The following is a 26,587-nucleotide window of genomic DNA, read 5'->3' on the forward strand; positions in this document are numbered from 1 at the left end:
ACACTGCTTCTGCTCTGTGCACCTGAGCAAACGGGGACACCTGCAGCCATAGGGGGCGCCAATTTGCCAATTCCCCACACAGTGATTTGATAACTGCTTTGCAGCGCAGATTTTTTTTTTTTTAAGTGCTGGTGTGCCCCCCCCATGTGTCATGAAAAAATACCACCCCAGGCAGCTGCCCAGTTCGCCCATACCAAAAACTGCTACTGTATATAGGCCCTGAGGCCCATTTATGCGAGAGCTTATCCCTGGATTCCAAAGCCAATCAGTTTACACATTCCCCAGCAATTACAAAAATTGCATCACTGTCCAGATACAGTAGTGTTCAGAATAATAGTAGTGCTATGTGACTAAAAAGATTAATCCAGGTTTTGAGTATATTTCTTATTGTTACATGGGAAACAAGGTACCAGTAGATTCAGTAGATTCTCACAAATCCAACAAGACCAATCATGATATGCACACTCTTAAGGCTATGAAATTGGGCTATTAGTAAAAAAAAAAGTAGAAAAGGGGGTGTTCACAATAATAGTAGTGTGGCATTCAGTCAGTGAGTCCGTCAATTTTGTGGAACAAACAGGTGTGAATCAGGTGTCCCCTATTTAAGGATGAAGCCAGCACCTGTTGAACATGCTTTTCTCTTTGAAAGCCTGAGCAAAATGGGACGTTCAAGACATTGTTCAGAAGAACAGCGTAGTTTGATTAAAAAGTTGATTGGAGAGGGGAAAACTTATACGCAGGTGCAAAAAAGTATAGGCTGTTCATCTACAATGATCTCCAATGCTTTAAAATGGACAAAAAATAAAAAAATTAAAACAGAGACGCGTGGAAGAAAACGGAAAACAACCATCAAAATGGATAGAAGAATAACAAGAATGGCAAAGGCTCACCCACTGATCAGCTCCAGGATGATCAAAGACAGTCTGGAGTTACCAGTAAGTGCTGTGACAGTTAGAAGACGCCTGTGTGAAGCTAATTTATTTGCAAGAATCCCCCGCAAAGTCCCTCTGTTAAATAAAAGATGTGCAGAAGAGGTTACAATTTGCCAAAGAACACATCAACTGGCCTAAAGAGAAATAGAGGAATATTTTGTGGACTGATGAGAGTAAAATTGTTCTTTTTGGGTCCAAGGGCCACAGACAGTTTGTGAGACGACCCCCAAACTCTGAATTCAAGCCACAGTTCACAGTGAAGACAGTGAAGCATGGTGGTGCAAGCATCATGATATGGGCATGTTTCTCCTACTATGGTGTTGGGCCTATATATCGCATACCAGGTATCATGGATCAGTTTGGATATGTCAAAATACTTGAAGAGGTCATGTTGCCTTATGCTGAAGAGGACACGCCCTTGAAATGGGTGTTTCAACAAGACAATGACCCAAGCACACTAGTAAACAAGCAAAATCTTGGTTCCAAACCAACAAAATTAATCCCTCACACATGTGAAGAAATCATGAAAAATTGTGGTTATACAACTACTAGTTTAGTGAGTCACAGGATTGCTAAAAAAGCAGTTTGAACATAATAGTTTTGAGTTTGTAGCGTCAACAGCAGATGCTACTATTATTGTGAACACTCCATTTTCTATGTTTTTTTTTTTTTTACTAATAGCCCAATTTCATAGCCTTAAGAGTGTGCATATCATGAATGCTTGGTCTTGTTGGATTTGTGAGAATCTACTGAATCTACTGGTACCTTGTTTCCCATGTAACAATAAGAAATATACTCAAAACCTGGATTAATATTTTTAGTCACATAGCACTACTATTATTCTGAACACTACTGTATGTATATATCTGATATTGCATTTTCTGTGGTGATCCCGAGCAAAAAAAAAAAAAAAAAAAAAAAAAAGACAGGCAAAAAGAAATACTTTCATCACAACACAAACCAGTTGTCACATATGAAGATAAAGTGGAATTGTTTCAAATTTACAGATTTACACATAATCTCTCCCTCATAACAACATTTGAGAAAGATTATCCACAGTCTCTCTGTTAAACAGGATTGTCTGTGTCAGAGAGAAGTTTTCAATAGTCACAGCACATTCTAGATAGATTTTCTCCTGGTGGGGTTTCATGTTTGCGAAATAGATTTGGTTCATCCTATGTGTTGTCCAAGACTCACATGGTCAAAGTCCTCGATTATTGGCATTCCTGTCACGGTTTCACACACAAAAATGTAAACTGAGTGTGTTGCACAACTGTTCACATTCTGCTCCCCTCACACACCATCAGCACTGACAGAGTGCAGTCCAATCCATTGGGTCATTTGGCCGCATACACAAGTATGAGACCCAAAGCAACAGCATGAGATTTGAACCTGATCTGGCTACGGTCTTGGGTCATCAGAAACGAGAGAACCTATGAAGATCTCTCATGTCTCTGAGCTTACATGTTCTCCTCCACACCCGCTCTGTCCTCTTGAACCACAGTGTGTTTGTAACCAGTAGCAGTGATCTGGCAATGTGGTAACATCTCCTCCAGCAGGATGATTACCAACCCAGGACACTGTATTCCAGGGAGAGATGAAATATCCAGACGTCGCAGTGTCCTGCAGCACATACACAGGATAGATCTGACTTAACACAAAAGCAGCAGCAGCACTTTGGTAATACTCATCAGTCTGTGAGTCAGTATATATACAATTAAATTACTTGAGATTGTTGAGGGCAGGTAGGCCACCAGTGGTAATGTTTGGGCAGTGAGAGATGTCAAGTTCCTCCAGAGACTCTTGGAACATGTGGAGCCTGGCCAGGAACCAGTCATCCACGTTCGGACATCCTCGTAAAGACAGAGTCTTTAAATTTCGCTGATTTTCTGAAGAACAACGCAGAAGATTTGTTAAGTATAGTCACACACAATGGGCTGAAAAATAACTAAAATAACAAAAGATACACAAGACTGCTGCAGGGAGGAAGAACATAAAGTGCTTTAGCATTTAGAACCACTCAGCTGATGTGGCATACAACATGGGGGATGGAATATGATGTATTTTCCCAGAAAAAGTAGGTCAAGGCCAACAATCTTAAAAGGCCTTCTTGTCCACCCCGTGTTTCTCTTGTGGCAAATTTTTCTATGAAAGATCTAACATGCAGGTGCCTCAGTTTCTGGAGGCTGGAGACTGCCAAGGGAATGCCAACGTTTCACCTGGCTATGGTAGATGAATGTTTATTTTCAAGAGAAAGGGGTGGACTGGTTGTCTGCTTGGGTGATAGCCATCTAGGACTCGGGATGGTTTTGTAGTGTGGTGGATGCTGTGACACATGGTACCGGTGCATACTCCCTGACTTGATTTGTCCACCCGAACATGCATCAATGGCGTGACTATAATAAACATCCCATAACTTGTTCAGGTGATATTATGTTTAGTTACTGATCAAGTTGACCTGTCATCCAAAGAGAATAGGTGAAGGTCACCAATCTTCATTAGGCTTCTGATACATCCTAAGATATATTACTGACATCAAAATGATGAACATCCCTTAGCCCATACAAGGATAGTGTATTTACATCATTACATGGATGGACGGACAGACAAGAAGGACATGACAATACCCCTTCAGCTGCCAGCCCGGGGGTAATAAAAATGACAATAGCGGAGAAGGGAAAAAGGGGATGGGGTAAGTGTGAACAATAAACAAAGCGACATACCCAGATTGTCCAGTCCTCTGTAGGTGATGACTGTGTTGCTCATGTCTATTTCTTCTAACTGTGTGCCTTTGTGGTTCAAAAAGTCCCAGCTGAACTTGCCCCTCTGGTTAGCACGGAACCAGTCTGGCTGGCCAACATACCTGAGGATGCAGCACAGACACCTGGATCACAGCAGTGCACCAATGGGCTATATGAAGCCATAAGGTAGAAAATTGCACTGTGATATGATTAAAAAAAGAGACTATACGAGGTCTATTAGATAATAAACCGACCCTTTTATTTTTTTTAACTATATGGATTTGAATGACATGCGATTACACCAATCACGCTTGATCCCTCGTGCGCATGCGTGAGTTTTTCATGCGTGTCGGTGACGTCATTTCCCTGTGGGCAGGCCTTGAGTGAGATGTGGTCCAGCCCTCTCGGCTGAATTCCTTTGTTTCACACGCTGCTCGAGACGGCGCGCGTTGCTTTATCAACATTTTTTCTGGACCTGTGAGTAATATCCGAGTGGACACTATTCGAGAAATTAAGCTAGTTTTCAGTGGAAAATTTAACGGCTGATGAGAGATTATGGGGTGTTTCTGTCGCTGTAAGGACTTCCCACAAAGCAGGATGTCATGCAGTGCCTCCAGGCGCCGTCGTCGGCCTGTTTCGAGCTGAAAACATCCTAATTTAAGGCTTAATTCACCCAGGACATCGTGAGAGAACAGAGAAGATTCAGAAGAGGCCGGCATGAGGACTTTATGCGGACATTCCACTGTTTAAGCACATTTTTTAATGAAAAACGTGCGCGCAAATTCGCTGAGTCGTTTCCGTGACGACTCGACAAATCTGTGTGCGCAACGACAGGAAAAACACCTCCGTGTTGAAAACCATTTGTAAAATTCAGGCGGCTTTTGATGGCTTTCAACAAGTGAGTAACTGAGAAATTGTTTAACAGCTTGGGCATGTTCCAACTTGCCTGTTAAGGTTTCCAACACGGAGGTGTTTTCCTGTCGCGACCCCCCGCGGTCGGGTCCGGCCCGACATGTGACTCTGCCCGCACGTTCTTTCATTACAAAATGTCCGTTAACAATGGAATGTCCGAATAAACTCGGCATGAGGAGTTTATTCTTCTTATTATTTATTATTTATTAAGTTCTCTGTTCTCTGACGACTTCCTGGATCAACAGAGCCTGAAATGTGGAAGTTTTCAACTTGAAACGGTGAGACGCTGCCGCCTCGAAGCGCAGATCGCCGTCAGGCGCCATGGGCCGTCCTTACGGCGACACTACCAGACCAAAATCTCTCATCAGCCGTTAAAATTTACCGCTGTGGCGGGCGCGCTGCGCCGGCTGCGAGCTGACGCGCTAATCCATCCGCACGTCTTCATTAAAAAAAATCTCCTTTAACAGTGGAATGTCCGGATAAACTGCTGATTCCGAACTCTTCTGAAAGTTCTCTGTTCTCTCACAACGTCCTGGGTCCACAGAGGCTTAAATTAGGAGGTTTTCAGCTTGAAACAGGATGACGACGTCGCCTCGGAGCGCTGCGCGACGTCCCGCTCCATGGGAAGTCCTTACAGCGATAGAAACAATCCAAAATCTCTCATTAAAATTTTCACAGAAAACCAGCTAACTTCTCAAATGGTGTCCACTCGGATGTGCCTCACAGTTTTTGAAAAAATTTTGATCAAGCACAGCACCAGTCTCTCAGCAACTTCTCAGACAATGAAAATCCGACGAGGGGGCTGGACCACTCCTTCCACAAGGCGTGCTCACAGGCGAATGACGTCACCGACAGGCGTGAAAAAACTCACGCATGCACACGAGGGTTCAAGCTTGGCTGATGTAATCACACGTGATTCAAATCCATATAGTTTTTTTTAAAAAATAAAACTGTCGGTTTCTTTTCTAATAGACCTCATATATATATATATATATATATATATATATATATATATATATATACACACACACACACACACACACACACACACACACGATAAGCTGGCTGTAGCAGATAGATGGTTAGTTTTGCAAGGTTGGGATGGACCAGTTGTCTGCCTGTGTGGTTGCTATCCTCAAGCTGTGGCAGTTCTGTGGTGTGGTGGATGCTCCACCTGACCTGATCCTACATCCTTACAGTTCTCAAAAGAATCAAGCTACTTACCTAAATCCTCCTTTGAGACTCAAGACAAAATGAGCTGCTGCTATGTCTGGTCCATAAAACTTTTGAGTGTAGCCAAAATACCTGAGAAAGAAAGAAGGAAAAGTAAGTAATCATCCTCAGCGGATTGTCAAGGCAAATCTGATAAAATACATCTGGGATGCACCAGTGTCACCTTGTTACCACCTGTACTTCAGAGAACTGATGCAAAAGCACTGGTAATGTATTATAATCTACACAGATCAGATCCAAAATACTGATTTACAGCCCAGACGTGTACAGTGACTGACAACAAAGTGTCTATAGGTCAGGATCTGTGAGGACTTCTGCCTTGCTACAGTCAAGTCCATAAGTATTTTGGACATTTTGGACAATGAAACGATTTATGCAATTTTGCCTCTGTACACAACCACAATAGAGCTGACATGAAAGAAAAAGGATGTGCAACAAAAATATTATATTAACCATTTAGGAATTACAGTAAGTACAGTCATGACTATTCCTATAGTTCCCAATTCCACAAATCTTTACCTTGGAAAAAATTTTCAAGATCTGTGAGAAGCAGGTTAGAAATGGCTGGTTAGAAATGGCTTTACCTAAGCTAAATTAGATGTGATCAAATGTCAAGAATATGTATTTAGTTTATGCACTTGAACTGAAGTTTTTTGTGTCAGTTTGTTTTTGGGTTTCTGAATTCTTTTTCAGATAATTTTCACAGAACTTTGGTTATCAATCAATCAATCAAGTTTATTTCTAGAGCCCTTTACAACACTCAAAGTGACCAAAGTGCTTTACAACAAAATTTAAAAAACAAAACATGATTAAAAACAAATATCCAACAGTAAAACCATTACAAAAACAATTATATAAAAAATGCATAAAAACATTTAATAGCATAAAGTAAAGTGCCATCATGCTACTGAGTGTTAAAAGCCAGCCTGAACAAATGCGTCTTGAGCCTGGACTTAAAAACTCTAAGTCAGAGATCATTCTCATTTCAGGGGGCAATTTATTCCAAAGTTTGGGCCCAACAACAAAGAAGGCCCGATCGTTGGTGGAGGTAATAAATAAAAGTTGGTTGTTACAAATTATGGTTGTTAGAAATGATCACCTTTACAGCCAGTTTTCTTTTTATGTACATTTCCAAGTCATTCAGTATGTCTTGAATTTCAGTTACAACAATCATTAAGAAATACAAACAGTATGGTTAATTTGTGTGGAGTAGGTAGTTCTCCAGTCAAATTCTGGACCATGCAAGAAGACGACTAGTGAGGGAAGCCATCAAGACACCCATGACATAGCTGAAGGATTTAAACTGGAGAACTTTTGTCTGTGGTACCACCAGTCATGGCATCATGGTGGAGTGGAACAGAGAATGATTTTCAAAAAACAAACAAAACAAAACAAAACAAAAAAAAAAAAACAGACTGAACTTCGACCTTCTGGCAAATTGTTGTTGAAATTCCACAAGAAAATACTTTTTTGAGAAATGAAAATTTGAAAACATTGAAACAACCAATATCAAAGACACTTAAAATGCACAATTAGGCTTCAGTAAAAGCTAAGAAAATCTTATTTTAGCAATGAATTTAAAAATTGGCTGAAATGTTCAGGTGTTTGAAACTGTTGCTCTGTTGAATAAGAAAACAGGGTTTTTATTAATAGCTTAAGATTTTTTTTATATGAGCTGTATTATAGTTAACGGTATGTATCGATTACCTAAAAAACGTCTCAAATGTCAGTCTGTCAATTCTACTCAAGGACAGCAGCTATGAATCATTAACGTTTAAAGTTTATCCTGACACATGCCTACAGGTTATTTGTAGGTTCAAGGCAGAGAAAAACCTTCTTACATATTCTTGCGTCGAAGCTCCCTGTTCTTCCACTTAGACCCCAACCCAAGAAATATCTCTATATCATAGTAATGCTGAGTGAGGTAGAGGAGAAGCCTTTTGTGCAGAGGCTGTAGAGTTTCTGGGCTTGAGCTCCAAGATCGCCTAGCAACAAGGATGCAAGCTGACTGCTGGCAGCATCTCTGTAAAGTCTGAGACAGAAAGACAGATGTGAGAAAAAACAGTGAGAGTGGTCTCCAGAAAAGAACATTTGCACTGATGCTGTATATAAAGTGTCTAACGTACAGTATGTCTGCCTGTCTCTGGGTGTATCCACAGCCCATATATGGGTAAAGAGGTGGAGGATGGGTGAAACCATATGGCTTGGGCAGGACAAATGAAAACCGCAAACCAACAATCTCAGCCAACAGGCTAACCTTGGTTTGGGTCTTATTAAAATATTTTGGAAACAGAGTGGTGGTTCTCATAATGGTTTTGCTTTGGTGTGGTCATTAAAAATTAGGACCGCTTTTGTCAGTAATCCTGGATTAGCTCGACCTAACACTTTCAAGCTACTGATAACCACTACAAAATGCTAACACTGTTATCATCTTACAGACAAGCACGGATAACAGACTAACCTCGGTTCGGGCATTCATCATGTCACTTTTTGGGGGGATGAGTGGCAGTTATCATAACTGTTTTGTTTTGATGTGGGCATTAAAAATGATAACCCACTTATTTCCACAGTATTTGTGGATTAACGACCTAATGTCATGAAGCTATCAGTAGCTGCTACAAATGCTAACACTGTTTTCATGCAAAATTCCATCAAACAATAATTTCACCAGAAGCAATTACCAGCCCACACACATCTTAGATGATCCACATAAGCCATATTATTACAGATATTTGCAATAAAATGCTGAACTATAAAGGATGCAACATTTTTGTGTTCAATCAAACAAAGTCATCACACTATAGGGTCAGTCCATCTCAAGTCACCCGCCAGCTCCCAGGTCACCCTCTCAGATTCTTATGAAAAAAATCATAGGTGGTCCTATACCAGAGAAATGTCAAACCCCAAAATATTAGGTCTGTATCTCAAATAGTGTTGAAGGCACAGCCCCTGGAAATTTTATATTAATAATATAATGTTAAGTAATAATTATAATAATATAATGTTAATTATTTGAATTTTACCAAACGAGGCTCTCGGTGCACTTTCCAACATGAATAGCCCCAATTAAATGGCATGCACAGCTTTGAAAAGTAAGTGTCTAGGGCTACCTTTTCCTGTAGAATTCAAAAAATCTTGTCAGATTTTGTACATCTTGTAGCCATTTTCCTTCACAAGGCTCTGAAAATGGTTGAAAATCAAAAACACAAAAAAAATTCTACTACCTTGAAGTGCTTATTACTCAAAAAATATGCTAGATAAAGCATTTTTCTCCTATTATTTTGACATATTAGACCACATCCATAAGAAAATTGAAGTTATTGTTATGTGGGCCGCTGAAGAGGAGGTACTGCTGGCCCACCACCACCAGAGGGCGTCCTGCTTGGAGTGTGGGCTCCAAGCACGAGAGGGCGCCAGACCCAGAGGAAGTGACAGCTGTCACTCATCTACACCAGTACATAAGCCGGACTGCAACTCCACCTCCCCGCCAAGAAATCGACTACCATTGGAAAGGTAATTTCTCTGCTGACTGACACTTTGTGTGTAATAACCTGAACTTCTATTGCAGCCGTTTTCCTGGAGTGTTGCCTTATCTGGAGGATTGGCGTTTGGTGTGACAGCGACGGCTTCGCCTCACACCCCAACCCAGATAAGTGGTTGACCAGGAGCTGCACGAGTGTGTGTGATTGGAGGTGGAGGTGCTCCCTCCTAACTGTGTTTGGACTGTGGATTACTGAGTGTGCGGACTCACACTCATACATCTTATCTCTGCTTTCTGCCAGCAGTACCAGGGTCGACAGCCGAAGACAGAGGCCACCTGGGGACTCGGGACTTGGCGGCTCCGGTGTTCTTCAGGCCGTTGGTGGTGGAAGCCGTGTGGGACGCGGCTTCTCTCTCGTCGGGGGTCTTCTATCTTCGAGCCTGCCCACACGTCACCTGGTGTTAATTGACTGTGCAAATTCTGTGAATTTAGTTGTGTATTATCACAACATTAAATTGTTACTTTTTGGCTTACTCATTGTCCGTTCATTTGCGCCCCCTGTTGTGGGTCCGTGCTACGACACCTTCACAACAGGATTTCTCGGCCAATCATCATGGACTCCGAGGGGCGTCAACCCGAGTTTGAACGGCCAATGGAAGAGCCAGGAGCGCAGGCGTCAGCGGGAGGCGTGTTGAGTGAGCTGTAGCAAATCTTAACCGCCTTCACGGCTCGGCTGGATTTAGTGGCCGAGCAGAATGTTCTCCTTAACCGGAGGGTGGAGGCTCTCACCGCGAGGGTGGAAGCACGCGATCAGGGCGCTGCTGCAGCCACTCCTCTGGCTGGTCCTGGGCCTGTAACAAACGTTCCACTGGTCGTTCAACGACCCCCCCCCACCGTCCCCTGAAGCATACATAAGCCCTCCGGAACCGTACGGGGGCTGTGTTGAGACGTGCGCAGATTTCCTCATGCAGTGTTCGCTCGTCTTTTCACAGCGTCCTGTCATGTACGAGTCAGACGCCAGCCGGGTGGCTTATGTTATTAGTCTGCTTCGAGGAGAGGCACGCGCCTGGGCTACGGCGCTTTGGGAGCAGAATTCACGGCTCCTAACGTCTTATGCTGAGTTTATACGGGAGTTCAAACAAGTTTTTGACCATCCCAACAGAGGCGAGACCACTTCGAGCGTGCTGCTGTCTATGAGACAGGGGCGCCGCAGCGCAGCCGAGTATGCAGTCGACTTCCGCATCGCGGCAGCGAGGTCCGGCTGGAATAACGTTGCGCTCCGCGCCGCCTTCGTAAATGGACTGTCTCTGGTTCTGAAGGAGCACCTGCTGGCCAAGGAGGAACCGCGGGATTTCGACGGGCTTGTCGATTTGGTTATACGCTTAGACAACCGTTTGAATGAGCATCGTCGGGAGCAGGCCGGGGGGCGTGACCGGGCACGAGCCGTCCCTCCCCCTTCCGGTTCCGAAAGGGTGACGTCGTCCCCACGCTTCACTGCCAGAGAGCTCCGTGTGGCTACAGCTCCCCCTGCTGAGGAGGCTATGGACACGAGCAGGGCCAAAATAAAAACAAACGTCAGACAAAGGAGGCTGGCCCGCGGGGAATGTTTTGTCTGCGGCTCTTGTGAGCATATGCAGAAGGACTGCCCCAAAACGGTCAAACCACAACGCCCGTCCTTAGAAACTGAGCTAAGGGTGGGTCATAACACGCACGCGGGGAAACCCCGCAAATCTGCACGAATCCCAGTAACGATCCTTTGTGGGGATTTAACCCTTCACGCCCCAGTACTGGTAGACACGGGGTGGGAAAGGAATCTGCTGGATAGCGGATGGGCAAAGGAAGTAGGGCTCCCCCTGGTGGCTCTGCCGGCACCATTGCAGGTGCGAACACTAGATGGCACCCTGCTTCCATTAATTACACATCAGACACAGCCAGTGACCTTGGTTGTGTCTGGAAATCACAGGGAGGAGATCGTGTTCCATGTAACACCTTCTACCTCCCGAGTGATTTTGGGATTTCCATGGATGGTGAAGCACAATCCCCGGATAGATTGGCCGTCTGGGGTTGTGACGCAGTGGAGCGAAACCTGCCACCGGGAGTGTTTAGGATCCTCGGTTCCTCCCGGCACGACGGCTAATGAGGAGGTTAAAGTCTCCCCCAATCTATCGGCGGTGCCAAAGGAGTACCACGATCTTGCTGACGTTTTCAGCAAAGATCTGGCGCTCACTCTTGATGTACAATCAAAACACAAGGAGCGCAATTCTTTATATCTGAGAAACTGGAACAAGCACAATTTTGCTATATCAAATGAATAAAAAACATTAATTACTAAAAGCGCTTCACAACTAATTAAGGAAAACTGCTAAATTGTAATTTTAAAGAAAGTGTGGTTCACTTATAAAGGACAACTTACAGCTAAGGAGGCCGCCATGACAACGCAGTAAAAAAAAAAAATCAAGTGTTGCCACATCTGACGGTCGAAAACAAGCAACGTGTCTGTGAAAACCGAAAACATAAATTGAGCTCCGCCTCCGACAGTTTATTTTTATTATCCATATTTTACGATTATACCCATACTAATAAAAAAAATACTACCAAATGCAATAATGCTAATAACGCTAATAACTACAATATAAATAATATTTACCCATCTGCTTTGCTCAATTAATGGATTATATTTAGTATTGGTCAAGCGATGACATGATTTTAAAGAAAACAAAATCATGAAAAAAAATCACTTTGTTTGTACAACCTTGTATTTTCAAAACTCAGATTGTGGCGTGTTGGGCATGAATTATGCCAGACAAAATGGTAACACAACTGATATTTAGGCGTATTACAAAGAAAATGTATAATGTGTAAATATTTGTTTGTGGCTGTGAATATTTTTTAATCTAAAAAGTCGATGTAAAATTTAAATCGTTTGTCATTGTGTATGCTGAGAAACTAGCCTTATGACGCTTAAAATGAATGAATCTGGCAACGTCACGCCGTAAAGGAAAAACTTTACGACTCCAAAGAAAGTGAGTTGTTGATAATAAGGGTTACCACTAGGTGTCACTGTAGTTATGCTTTTGATCCAAGGCTGTGGAAATAAAAACCGGTGTTCTGTCAAGATGAGGTGCCTCGCGTAACTGCATATGCGTGCACTGAAAAAATTACTTGACGAAGTTCGCTTATTTTGATGGGCAAGTAAATGTATAAAAATCCCATAAGAAGACCATAGAGCATGTCCATAACTAATGTAATTGCTAATCAATGTAGCAGGCGATGCTACAAGTTTACAAAGCCACATGCTGAGTAAAATAAAGCCTTTTAAGAGAAAGGGTCTGTGCTGATCGTCTGAAACGGACTTGTGCATTTAAAGTGAAGCAGTGTGTCTGTTCTCCACCTCCACAGATGAAGCGCACTTCTCGGTGGTGGGTAGAGGAAAAAAAACAAAATGCGCATGTGCAGTTGCACATCGAGCGAGTTGCATCATCTCCACATGTGCAGTTGCGCGACGCACCTCATCTCGACGGGACACCGGCCGCAAAATGAATTTCATTAAAACTGAAATCACTAACAACTTAATTTTCCTGAAAACACTGGCAAAAACATTAACTGTTGTTTTTTTCACACAAGTGGAAAAATAACATGCACAGCTTGAATCATGCAAAATTATGCTTTTAAAAACCATCAGTGAAAATACTGAACAGTGGATGATGAAATAGCAATAAGAAAATAACAAAAGAAAAAAAAAACATTAAAACGCCACACATAACCAGGTCAGAAGCAAACCTGGGGCCTTCTTGCTGTGAGGCACCTGTACTAACCGCTAAGCCAGCATGCTGTGTATCACATGAATTAGCTTGAATTTGACAATCTAATAAGCATGGAACCAAGTTCATTGCCCTCCCATTTTGATAGTCCACTCAAGCAAACAGTCAGTCTATGCCCACCTCTCCACAGTAACCATCTATGTGCTGCAGCCAGGTGAAGGGGGGGGGGGGTGTCCCCTTCTCCAGCTGCTGGGGTCCTCAACACTGCAGCACCTGTGTGTTGGATAATGCACATATCTGATCGCTGGGCATTACATAATTCATCCTGTGGGAAATAATGCTGCAAGTGGGTGAGTGCCCTGTTGACAATTTCTTACTGCACTCAAACAAATGACTCATTAGATAAACTATGGGCAGGATTTCCATCCGATTAAATATATGTAGTCCTAACTAAATTAAATTAAATGATCTTGCATGGATGTGCTTTATGTGAGTTGGCACTACATATAATTATTGGATGGAAATCCTGCTCATACTGTAACTGAATTGAGTTCATCCAATGCATCAGTTTTGAACGTGGGTTTTTTTCCTCCTCAGTGCAGCCACAGTAAGCACTGTTATTTGTTATGTGTTGGACGCAGCCCGGAGAACCGACCAGCGTTTGAAGGACCCAGTATAAAATAAGCAGAGCACGGTACAAAGGATAACAGAGTTTAATAAACATAACAGTGATGTGAAAAAATACAAACAAATAAGTGCGCGGGTCTGGCGTGGCGGATTTGCGGTGTGCTCCCAGCAGCACAAAACGGTCCGGAGCCAGAACCAGTTCGGACCCAAGGACCCCCGCCGACACCCCCCAGGTGGCCGCGACAAACCGAGTCTGTGAAGAAGAAATCATCATGTGAGTCCACACTCTACACACAGAGGGACCGCTCAAAGGTGTACAAACAGCAAACACTTCCTGGCTTAATTACTAATCAGCTTCCCACCCTGCAGGCATAGAACACCCTGTTCACAAAACTCCACTGCAGTGGAAGCTGATTAAACGACTACATACAGCTCAATATAATAAGGTGTGAGGGACACCACATTTACTGACTGTATAAATGTTAGTCACAAAATCTAACGTACCTCAGGAAGTGTGCTGACGAGCGTGAGACCTCACCCCCTCCTCTTTCACAGACCATGCATCAAACCTGGACGTTCTCTGCATCCACTGATGATGAGATGGCTCTCGAGACGACGATCTCACCCGTCTGGTCACAAGGTCGAGTCTCTGGCAAATACACACTGTGTACTCCAGACTTAAATGCTACCATGTTCCAATCCATGTAGATGCACCACAGCTGTGAGTCCTGACGAGCTGCACGTGATCAGCCTCAGGTGATCAGGGTGAGGTCCTGATAAACTCAGCTACACAGCCACTCAGTCCCAAATGCGCACCACCTGGGAGGAAAACCAAAAGACAGAAACAAAAGACACACAAAAGCCAGCCAGGCACGCCAGCCACAACAGTTATTATTTATTATTATTTTACACTGGGATCCTTTTGGGAGCATGTAAGACCACATGGACTGTGATGGACCAGGGATGTGTCTGGGGTAGTATTTCTTTAGCTCGCTTGGGAGGGTATTCCAGTAGCTATGTCCCTTTGTTGTCTTAGTGGTGTGTCTTCTGTGTGCCTCCACCCTGTGTAACATAAGACGGACCCCCAGGGGTGGTGCAGAGCTGCCAGTAGGCTAAATATACTGCTCTGGGTCCCACAGCATCACAAGGTGTATTTACAGATGATTATTTCTTTATTATTATTGACAGGGCTGTTCCTTACTGAGTACAGTCAGGGAAATTTCCACAGCGTCTATTCACATAATAGCAGGATAATACCAGCTGAGCACTTTGTGTGCAAAAATGTCATCATGTCAGCCACTAGTGATATTAAGACATCTGTGAGAGTGCTGCATGGCAAATCAGCGCATCCTTGTATCTGTGAAGGCTGTGCTTGACATTTGCGAGAGTGCCGTTTGGCATTCAAGTGGCACTCATGTGAAATGTATGCAGGCATCTTTGCTGCGAGTCAGTGCAAAATATGGCTGACATTCAGCTGACATGCGCTATTGTGTCATTTCTACCAGTTCAATGAGATACCAACTGCAAATTTGTCGCTCATTGCAACAATGATATGTGATCTTGTTGATATAGTGAGGAGACACAAAAATCATTGTCTGCACATGCAGAGATATGCAAAGAACCCTATCTTTCACCTGGTACAACGTTGTCATGGCAGTCCCTCGGGCGAAGAAGATTGTCTCTTGATCGATTCTCAGATGAGATAGTGGATGCACAGAAAATCTACATCTAGAGACGCCTGTGAGTGGGTTTGTTTAATGTGGGAATGTCATTGCCTGCTGACAAACATATGGTCCTTTGACAGATCCTTAGCCTGTTCCGATGGATAGGAAATGCCAGATGATTGGGGTGGGAACAGAGTATTGACCCAGTGGTTTTCAGTCACAGCATCCATGTTGTGTCAATAAAAAAAATATTAAATTCCCCCCCCCCCCCCCTCCCCAAAACACATTACAAACACTAATTACACACTTCAACCTCAGTCAATTCCTCTGTGTCACAGTGTGAAACAGTGCACATAATGGACCCCACAAGAGTAAATTTCAAATTAAAAACAGGTTTGAACATTTTTTAACTTACCTTACACAACTGATGTAGGTGATGGGTTTTGGTAGTTCCAATTTTTCAGGAATTTGTATGTTAGGTTCACCTCAAAGACCAGCTGAAACAGCACCTTATGTGCATAGCCATGCATGTGGTCAAAGAATCTCATCACATGTAACTGTGGATGTAACGGCGTTATACAGTATCATACAATATTCACAATGAATGGCAATGTCGCAAGTACTTTTTGCATTTGTACTTTAAAGGCAGTAGCAAGTGCCAATCTGTTTGGTGGAAGTCCTTTTATGCCCACAACATGCCGTTGACTATAATTACAGTGAGGAAAATAAGTATTTGAACCTCAGACTTCAGACAACTTTATTGATCCCAAAAAAGGGCAATTACGTTTACACTCCAATTACCTCAGACAAGATACAGCAGTTAATCCACAATTATTACTTGTTTACCGTAATAATGGCACACATCAAAATTAAAGACAATACATATACATTTGACATTGTTTATGTGCAATGAACTTGAAGTAGTCCATCTTCCGAATTGAGGCAAAGTGGGTGAAGGCTGCAGCAGGAGGGGCCCGCGCCGCCCAGCCTGGGGGTTGAAGGCTGCAGCAGTAAAATACCGCGCTGCCTTCGAGGTGGCAAGAAGGAAGCCAGGGTGGGGGGAATGGAGAGACATGGGGGGGGGGGGTAGTAGGGATGGAGGGAGGGAGATATGCGTCGTGTGCAGATGAGCTAAGTTTCTGTCAACAGTCTGACAGGAGAGGAGAGGGGAGGAATGCGACCGTCCTTGCCGGAGTCCAAGCTGTTCACCTGCTGAACACCCTGGCGTTTTGCAAGTTCTAATCAATTCAAAATCAAATCAATTTTATTTATATAGCGCCAACAAACAGTTGCCCCAAGGCGCTTTATATTGTAAGGCAAAAGCCATACAATAATTACAGAAAAACCCCAACTGTCAAAAGACCCCCTGTGAGCAAGCACTTGGCAACAGTGGAAGGAAAAACTCCCTTTTAACAGGAAGAACCTCCAGCAGAACCAGGCTCAGGAAGGGGCAGTCTTCTGCTGGGACTGGTTGGGGCTGAGGGAGAGAACCAGGAAAAAGACATGCTGTGGAAGACAGCAGAGATCAATCACTATGATTAAATGCAGAGTGGTGCATACAGAGCAAAAAGAGAAAGAAACACTCAGTGCATCATGGGAACCCCCCAGCAGTCTAAGTCTATTGCAGCATAACTAAGGATGGTTCAGGGTCACCTGATCCAGCCCTAACATAAGCTTTAGCAAAAAGGAAAGTTTTAAGCCTAATCTCAAAAGTAGAGAGGGTGTCTGTCCTCCCTGATCTGAATTGGAGCTGAGTTCTCCCACTTAGAAATCATGGAGGGGTCTGAAATTTCATTTTAGGTGCATGTCCACTGTGAGAGACATAATCTAAAAAAAAAAAATAAAAAAAATCTGGAAATCACAATGTAGTGATTTTTTTAAAATCATTTATTTGTATGTTACTGCTGCAAATAAGTATTTGAACACCTGTGAAAATCAATGTTAATATTTGGTACAGTAGCCTTTGTTTGCACTTACAGAAGTCAAATGTTTCCTGTAGTTTTCCACCAGGTTATCACAGACTGCAGCAGGGATTTTGGTCCACTCCTCCATACAGATCTTCTCTAGATCTTTCAGGTTTGGAGTTTCAGCTCCCTCCAAAGATTTTCTATTGACTTCAGGTCTGGAGACTGGCCAGGCCACTCCAGGACCTTGAAATGCTTCTTACGGAGCCCCTCCTTAGTTGCCCTGGCTGTGTGTGTGGGGTCATTGTCATGCTGGAAGACCCAGCCATGACCCATCTTCAATGCTCTTACTGAGGGAAGGAGGTTATTTGCCAAAATCTCGCAATACATGGACCCCATCCTTCCTCCCTTCAATACGGTGCAGTCGTCCTGTCCCCTTTGCAGAAGAGCACCCCCAGAGTATGATGTTTCCGCCCTCATGCTTCATGGTTGGGATGGTTTTCTTGGGGTTGTTCTCATCCTCTAAACATGGTAAGTGGAGCTGATTCCAAAAAGCTCTATTCTGGTCTCATCTGACCACATGACCTTCTCCCATGGCTCCTCTGGATCATCCAGATGGTCACTGGTGAACTTCAAACGGGCCTGGACATGTACTGGCTTGAGCAGGGGGACTTGCTGCCCTGCAGGATTTTAAACCATGACAGCATCATGTGTTACTAATGCAATCTTTGTGACTGTGGTCCCAGCTCTCTTCAGGTCATTGACCAGTCCTCCTGTGTAGTTCTGAGCTTTCTCAGAATCATCCTTACCCCACAAAGTGAGATCTTGCATGGAATCCCAGACCGAGGGAGATTGACAGTCATTGTTGTGTGGCTGGGGTGCCTGGCTGGCTTTTGTTTTCTGTTTTCTGTTTTTCCTTCCAGGTGGCATGCGTTCAGGACTGAGTGGCTGATGTGTGGCTGAGTTATTAGGACCTCACCCTGATCACCTGAGGCTGGTCATGTGCAGCTCGTCAGGACTCACAGCTGTGGTGCATCTGTATGGATTGGGGCATGGTTGCATTTAAGTCTGGAGTACAGTGTGTATTTGCCAGAGACTCGACCTTGTGACCAGACGGGTGAGATCGACGTTTGGAGAACTATCTCATCTTTATGGACGCAGAGACCGTACCAGGTTTGATGCCATGGTCTGTGAAAGAGGAGGGGGTGAGGTCTCACGCTCGTCAGCACACTTCCTGAGGTACTTTAGGTTTTGTGACTAACATGAGTGCAGTCAGTAGATGTGGTGTCCCTCACACCTTATTATATTGAGCTGTTATGTTAGTCGTTTAATCAGCTGCCACTGCAGTGAGAATTGAACTGGGTGTTCCATGCCTGCAGGGTGGGAAGCTGATTGGTGATTAGCCAGGAAGTGTTTGCTGATTATGTACAACCTTTGAGTGGTCTCTCTGTGTGTGAGTGGTGGACTCACATTATGGTTTCTTCTTTCACAGACTCGGTTGGTCGCGGCCACCTGGGGGGTGTCGGCGGGGTCCTTGGGTCCGAACTGTTCTGGCTCCGGACCGTTTGTGCTGCTGGGAGCGCACCGTTTTTCCACCTCGCCAGACCGCGCACTTATTTGTTATTAATGGAGCACTCACTGTTATGTTATTAAATTCTGTTATCCTTAGAACTGTGCTCTGTTTCCTTTATGCTGGGTCCTACTGTCAAACGCTGGCCGTGCTCCGACTGCGTCCCACACATAACAGTCATCTTGTGTTTCTTCCACTTTCTAATAAATAATCATAACAGTTGTTGTTGTCTTCTACCAGCTGCTTGCCTGTTGTCCTGTAGTCCATCCCAGCCTTGTGCAGGTCTACAGTTTTGTCCCTGGTGTCCTTAGACAGCTCTTTGGTCTTGGCTATGGTGGACAGGTTGGAGTGTGATTGAGTGAGTGTGTGAACAGGTGTCTTTTATACAGGTCACAAGTTCAAACAGGTGCATTAATACAGGTAAGAGTGCAGATAAGAGGGCTTCTTAAAGAAAAATTAGCAGGTCTGTGTGAGCCAGAATTCTTGCTGGTTGGTAGGTGTTCAAATACTTATTTGCAGCAGTAACATACAAATAAATTAGTAAAAAATCATACATTGTGATTTCCAGATTTTTTTTTATTATTATTATGTCTCTCACAGTGGACATGCACCTAAGATGAAAATTTCAGACCCCTCCATGATTTCTAAGTGGGAGAACTTGCAAAACCGCAGGGTGTTCAAATGCTTATTTTCCTCACTGTATATAACTGATGATGGAACAAACAAATTTGCTATCCACAGTTTCTCCTGTCATGGGCACAGAAGCCTATAACTTGTCATGGTTGACTTGGTGGGTTCCCTCACTAGTCTGCTTCTCACAAGATCACTCAGTTGTTGAGAACTGCCCACTATAAACGATTTACCATACAGTATACTGTTTGTATTTCTTAATATTTGCAGTAAATGAAGCCCAAGAAATGTTCATTGATCAAGAAATGTTCATGTATCATTCTCTGACTTGTTTAAAGAAAACTGTCTGGAAATGTTAATTAGTTTATTTATATTAGTTTAGTTTATTTATTTGGTTTGTCCAATTACTTATGACCTATGAAAATGGAGGAACTGTATAAAAATGAGTGTAATTACGAAAAGGTTAATGTATTTTTCATGTTATTTTGGTTAAATTACTTTTGAATGGATCCTTTATTACACACGTGAATAACACTGCTCAATTTTGTGAAGAATTTCAAATGTAGTCGAGCTTTGTAGGGCAAATTCATTCAGGGTTGTAATTCATTAATTTAGTTGTCAGAAGAGAAATGAAGGTCTTCAATACTGACACTATAAATAGGTGACACAAAATTAAGTCCATATATTATGTATTTCACTCATTTTCTATCCTGTCAGGATTTTTTTTATTCCACTTTCTATGCTTTGACTTTTCTCTCTCAGTCCATTTTCATTTAACTTCCTCTCCTCCTTTGATCTTCCTCCTCACACCCAAGGTCATCTTTTCTTCCCTTATTTCCAGCCTGCTATAACAATATGTTATAATAGGCATTGCTATGTCTAATTGTCAGCTCATATGGTGTCACTTCTTTTCATGTGCTCTCTAATCTCTTGCACTGTCTTTGTCAGCAGGAGTATTGAGATCATCTGATGGTGTGAATAAGCAGTGCACACACAGAAGTACACATATAATAATATACCTACTCTGAGTGTTAGAAAAGCAAAAGGAAGACAACGTAAGAAGAGGAAAATTTTTTAATCACTCCGGGATCGAGCTGCAATTCACAAATATCACCTTCTAGATGTTCCTTCTTGGTGCCATCAATCATGGTCCCGTCTATTCTGCAGTTTCTTTCAGCTGATAATGGACCCAAGCTGCATGGCCTCCAGGTAATTTGTTCTTTCTGATTAAAGGACCTCTTTGAGAAGAAAAAATGACATGTGTGTGTGCCTCCATGTTATCTAGTCAGGTAAACTGGGTTTCATAATAAAAAGAGTGATTGGCAGAACACCACTGAAGTTAGACTGGCTTCAGGAGTGTCGCAAATATGGGCAAAGACCAGAAGGAGCTCTTTGGTGATTTAACATTTCTAATACTGAGAAAAAGATGACAGCCTTTTGGACTCCTCCTATTTAAAGTTCGTGTTGGACTGTTGATGTCAAAGAACCAGTGATGCACCAAGTCCCTTTTCTGTTGTTTATAAATTAACATAATATCAAATGACAAGGATCTATTTTAGTTGCTAAATAAAAAAAAAAAAGAATGTTTTTACATTGTTTCAATGGTCAAAGCTGGAAGCTCCGCTCGTTGAAACATTCCATCTTTCACCTCATGAAATATTCGTACCATTGAACTCATAACATTCATTATTTGTATACTACTGCATTTTGAAGCATGTTCAGTGGAGCATAGCAAGGGCATTGGAAGGTTTTTTTTTTATTGTAAAATGTCTCGTTTTGGGGCTTTGTGGAGTTATGCAGTCTGTGTAAGTTTTCAGTCTTTGCATGTTCTCCATTTTGAATCACAAAACCCCTCAATCAGGAGCTTGTCGTCTTGAGGTGACTGATTAAGACGATGACTTGACGTCACACTGTGGGTGCGCATAATGAACCTGGACAAATTTTTTATTTGAAGCACTGATTGATTCAGTTGTTCAATGTACTTGATCACACTCATGAATAAATTTAATATCAAAGGCCAGGAATCTCACTTTTCGAGACACGCTGACGTTTCTTGCATCAGCAACAAGATGAATGAATCTCAATTTATTAGCCACTTATGGAGTCTCCTTGTGCAACTGTCGCTCACGAACAGTTCATTAGTTCCAGTGAATGAAGTGACTCACCACCTGAGCTGAGGCAGAAAGATTTGAATTAAACTCCCAGAATGCACTGCAAAAAGCCATCTTTATGTTCACGGACTGGAAGTGATGTCAGTAGAGTTCTGCTTCTTCACACTTCCCAACACTTTTCAGTGTCACATCAGTGTGAATGGAGCACAGCTAACAAAATTAATGGGAATTTCATCATTAACACTGATTACTGGAAGTAGTTTCACTTATTAGTGTCAGGATGATTGGCTTGGACACAAATGCAAGGCTCACACAGGTAGCTCTGTTGGAAGTCTTTAGTGGAGGATACAGCAAGGGTCGGTACACCAAAAGGCAGTCCAAAAAACACAGCAACTGAACCAAAAACATCAGCTAAGACGAGGTCGGAATAAACAGGCTGGAGGTCGAGGACACTATGAGGCGGGCAGAACACGGAATCAAAAGGCTGGAGAGAAGGCACAGGGCGCAACAATCTGGCAAGGAAACAGAGCAAAATGAGCAGTATATATACATCCAGGTGATTAGCAGAAGACAGACAGCAGGTGCGCGGGGAGGAGCCCAGAACAGGGTGTGGTCCAGAAGGCAGAGACACACCCACCAAGAGAGACACAGAAAAAGACCACAAAAAAGAAGAAACAAATAAAAGAACAATCAAACAGAAAAAACAAAACCAGGCAAAACAGAGCAACCTCACACCCTGACAATTAGCTTGCCTGTATCAGCATACTGCAGTAATTAGATATTAGTTACAGCTGTGTGTACTATATGGTGCTGCTGCAAAGAGAATAAATGAATTTTTTTTTTAAATTGTTTTTCCAGAAAGACTTGTTTAATGCTTCACTGCTACTAACTATTTTGTTAAGGACGTGGCTGCAGCTGCGGTACTTGTATGTCCAGACACTTGTATGACCAGCAATAGCACTCAGGGCGTGGTGCTGAAACATTCGGAGCAGCGATTTTTCCAGCATCTCAAGTGTTGAACATATTAACAGTGAGCTCACAGTAACAGCCAAGCCCAGATTAACACCGCTGGTTTCTTGGAGTATCATTTTATTTACACAGAGCCAGCAGCAGTATGAATGTGGATGTCAAACTATTCCTGCACTTGATTACAGCTCTGTTAGGTCTCTGGTAAATACTGCACATCAAGTCAAGTCTTGCAACAGGCATTGGTGCTGCCAGTTGCTGTATCCACCACATGGAACTACCTTGGAAAGTGACCACCCAGGCAGAGAACCAATTCCCGATTTCTCAGTTTCTGTGAACTGCTTTGGTGTTCACCAACGTCTCTAGTTGCTGATAGCTGATACCCACCATGCCAAGGCAATGTTTTACAATGTCCTTTAAATGCAGTTGCGGTCGACAATGGTGCTTTGTCCCCTCCTTCAGCTCAAAAAACAGCAGGTCCTGTGGCAGTCATTTGTCAGATATCCTGATTACGTGTCTGGTCCATCTGAGTTGTGAATGGATGATCATGAAAATTCAGTAAGGTATGTCTTATATAATATATTTATTTCAAATCTAAAGTAGAAACTCTACTAGCGCATACTAAGGTATATCTAAATGTCTAAAAAAGAAGAAGAGTACAATAGAAGAGTAGACTAGAGTAGAGCTACTTAGGTGCCTGGTCTTGAGAGCCAGGGATGGCTCATGGCTTCATTGGCTCATGGCTTCCATAGCCGGTATACCCCCACACTCAGGATTTTCAGGTAATACCCATCAGTCCGGAAAAGATGGCATTAGACCAGGACAGAACAACCATCGGACATGACGGGCATACAAGGTTGGACACCCTCTAGTCCATATAGAAGAACGCCCAGCACTACAGCATATATACTATTGAGCTTAGTGTCAGTCTTATAAGTTTCAAATTCCACATCCAGTCCTTTGGTGTCCGAATGCAGTTGAATGTGGCATGCACCTGTGCGTTGAATCGGCTGATAGAGTACTCGATTTTCTAACGTTTGGTCATACCAATAAGCCTCTGGCCGCTACGGTGAAATTGTCAACAGCCGCTGGATACCGTCCAGTGTGTGTGCCACCAGAGCAGATTCGCGTAGAGGTGCTCGCAAAAGCACTTCCAGTACAAGATGCTGGGGTTTTAATCATGCAAGGTTTAAGAGTCCACATTCTTGAATTACAGCGGCTAGAAACAATGCAACAGAATGGGAGCCAATATGCATCCCTGTTTCACCCCATGAAAACACTTGGAAGAAGTCAGAGGCCTTGTCATTCACAGTCACCATGGCTCACATGTCCATGTGGAAGGACGTGATGACAGCCAGCAGCCTTGATGGACATCCATACTTATCCAGAATATGCCATAAGGCATCCCTTCCCACAGAATCAAAGGAATTTGTCAAGTCTATGAGATGATGTACAGGGCATCCTTTGTCAACAGCCTTTTCTTGAAGTTGTGTCAGCACAAACATCTTATCTGTGGTGCCACAGTCAGGTCAAAACCGCACTGACTCCAATAGTCTTCTCTCTGAAATTGCTTGCAATCTTGATAAAGCAACCTTAGCCGTACTTTGCCAGCATTTCTGAGAAGCGAGATACCCTGGGAGTTACCACAGTCATGCCAATCACCCTTGCGCCTATAGATAGTCACTATCCTGGCATCCTTGAAATCCTGGTGCATGCGCCATCCTCCCAGCATCATTGGTACAACCACAAAAGCTCATTGTGCAGCACAGTGCCACCGTGTTTTAGTACATCAGCTGGTATCCCATCGATGCCTGGTGCCTTTCTGGCCTTGAGGCCTTTCAACGCTTGCTGCAGCGCATCAAAAATGGGTGGCCCATCCAGATCTTGCCATGTGGAGTGCTGCTCCAGCCTCTCAGTGGCTGTGCTGTCAACAGTCGCTGGTCTGTTTGGGAGCTGTTGAACATGCTCTTTCCATCTCATCAGGATTTCATCACACTTGTGGAGTGTTGCTACGTCTGCGTTGAGTACTGAATTTGAGCCTGAGCATCGTAGGCCTGTAGACAACCTTCAGCCCGTCATTGAAGGCTGGGGTCAAGTGGGCTTCTGCATACCCCTGCAGTTCCTCTGTCTTGCGTCCCATCAGTCATTGTTCATTTGGTGGGTAGCATGTTGGAGCTTTCAGCGAGCATCTCGCAGTTGCTCTGTTGATCGCTTGTACACACTCCAGACAGAACTTGCTGACAGCAACCCTTAATTCGGAAATCAGTTTCTCTATACCCACACCATTCTGTTCACACCAGTCACCGTGCTGCCATCTTGGGTACCCAAAGACCTCTTTTGCACTGGTGTACATCACCCTGCTGATTTGAGCCCATCACTCGTTCATACTCACTTCCTCTGTGTTGAAAACCTGCAGCTGATTGATACGGTCAGACACCTTGTTTCCAGTTTCTCTGCCTTTTGTGGTAGGAGGCTCATGTCAGTTTGCACAAAGGTTGTCTCACATGTTTTCAGTGGACCAGGGCTATATGCAGATTACATACCGCCCTCATCATAAGTGGTCCATTTCACAGATCACATCTCGCATCACCCTTGTAGATTTCATGTTCCTAACGTCATCTCTCCAGACAAGGATGTAGTCCAGTAGGTGCTAGTGCGTGGGTGCATTGATAAATAGTAGCACTGATTCAGGCATGGTGAAGAAGGTATTGACATCAGGTCCATTTCTCTGCAAAGTTCCAGCAGCAAACTGTGGTTTGAGTGAGTCCGGCTTCTTGCTTGTGTTCCCAGTACATGACTCCAGCCAGGATGATCATCTCCCACATGCCAATTAAAGTCACCTAGTACATAAGCGTGTCTGCTTTTGGACATCATTAAGTACACGCTCAAGGTCCAGGTAAAAGCTTTCCTTGTGGCATTGTCGTAAGTCATAGTTGGGGCCTATACAGCCACCAAGTCAAGAATCATTTTTCAGTCAGTCTGATGTGAATGCTGGAGAGACTGTCCGACCGAAAAACACGTAGTCCTGGCTCCGTGAGCTGATCACGACCTTTCAGTCGTGTTTCAGACAGGACAGCCACATCAGCGTGGTATCGGTGCAGTTCCCAGTCAATGATCACAGACTGTCGCTCGGGCCTACCCGACTCATCACAATCCAGCATTGTCCATGCATACAGTATTTATCTTAGCATGTTGTGACACAAATCACAAATATGGCCGGTTCCACGCTTTTGGGAGAGGAAACACACTTTGTGAAGAATTTTCTCCTGACCACACACAAAAAAGGATCAAATCTGTGGTTAGATCCATGCTTTGAAGATGGCTCTCATGCTGTGCTGGGCTTCACTTTTATAGACACACTATAAAAAAAATCTCTCCTCCTCAAAATATAATCTTTGGGAAGTCTGTCCATCTAAGCAACACTAGTCGTGTATCTACATCCTTGCAAAATTCACATTTTAACCATTTTGACATATTCACCGTCAATGTATAAAAACAGTGATTTCAAACTGTCAAAATTACATTTTCCCTGTTCATTTTAGGGGCAGGACCTGAGAAGATGTCACCAAAATGCATATTCCTCACAGCTTGAGGTTCTGGAGCATTTATCAGAGGCAAATCAAAGTAATTTCCCCGTGTTTATGACTTAATTTCTCTGGGCACATGGCACCAAAAATAAAATGAAATACATCAATATTTTCATAATTCTTTATTCATTTAGAATAGTCATCTTATTTCACATTTTATTTCCTGGCGATATGCACTTTAAGTATAACATTAGCAAAACATAACTTTTTTTGTACAAGTCAGAGGATGGACACATGAACATTTCCATGTCAATGAATATGTCTTGGACTTGACCTGACCTGATCTGTTGCATGTAGTTTCCATGTATCTAATGAGTGAATAAATCCCCTCGGTCTCAAGTCACCCAACTCTCCACTGAAAAATGTGTTGGACCAACTTTAAAATATGCTTCAGTGGTAACACTCAAATTAATTATATCAAACAAAATTAACTTAACAAGTACTATTTACACCAGTGTGCTAAATTAA

General features: G+C 43.2%; 1 protein-coding gene across 1 annotated transcript; it reads right to left on the reverse strand.

Moving 5' to 3' along the window:
• Positions 1–1,936: 1,936 nt before the first annotated feature.
• Positions 1,937–11,742, reverse strand: si:ch1073-228b5.2 (distal membrane-arm assembly complex protein 2). The gene is made up of 6 exons (XM_034167860.1): positions 11,713–11,742; positions 7,660–7,850; positions 5,810–5,890; positions 3,656–3,795; positions 2,659–2,821; positions 1,937–2,555 (listed from the first exon to the last, which is right to left on the reverse strand). Exons 1-6 carry the CDS (start codon positions 11,728–11,730, stop codon positions 2,393–2,395), a joined length of 756 nt encoding a protein of 251 aa, XP_034023751.1. The 5' UTR covers positions 11,731–11,742; the 3' UTR covers positions 1,937–2,392.
• Between the last annotated feature and the right edge of the window lie 14,845 nt (positions 11,743–26,587).

The sequence above is a fragment of the Thalassophryne amazonica genome, chromosome 4 (genome assembly GCF_902500255.1).
Source record: "Thalassophryne amazonica chromosome 4, fThaAma1.1, whole genome shotgun sequence".
In the NCBI taxonomy this organism is placed as follows: Eukaryota; Metazoa; Chordata; class Actinopteri; order Batrachoidiformes; family Batrachoididae; genus Thalassophryne; species Thalassophryne amazonica.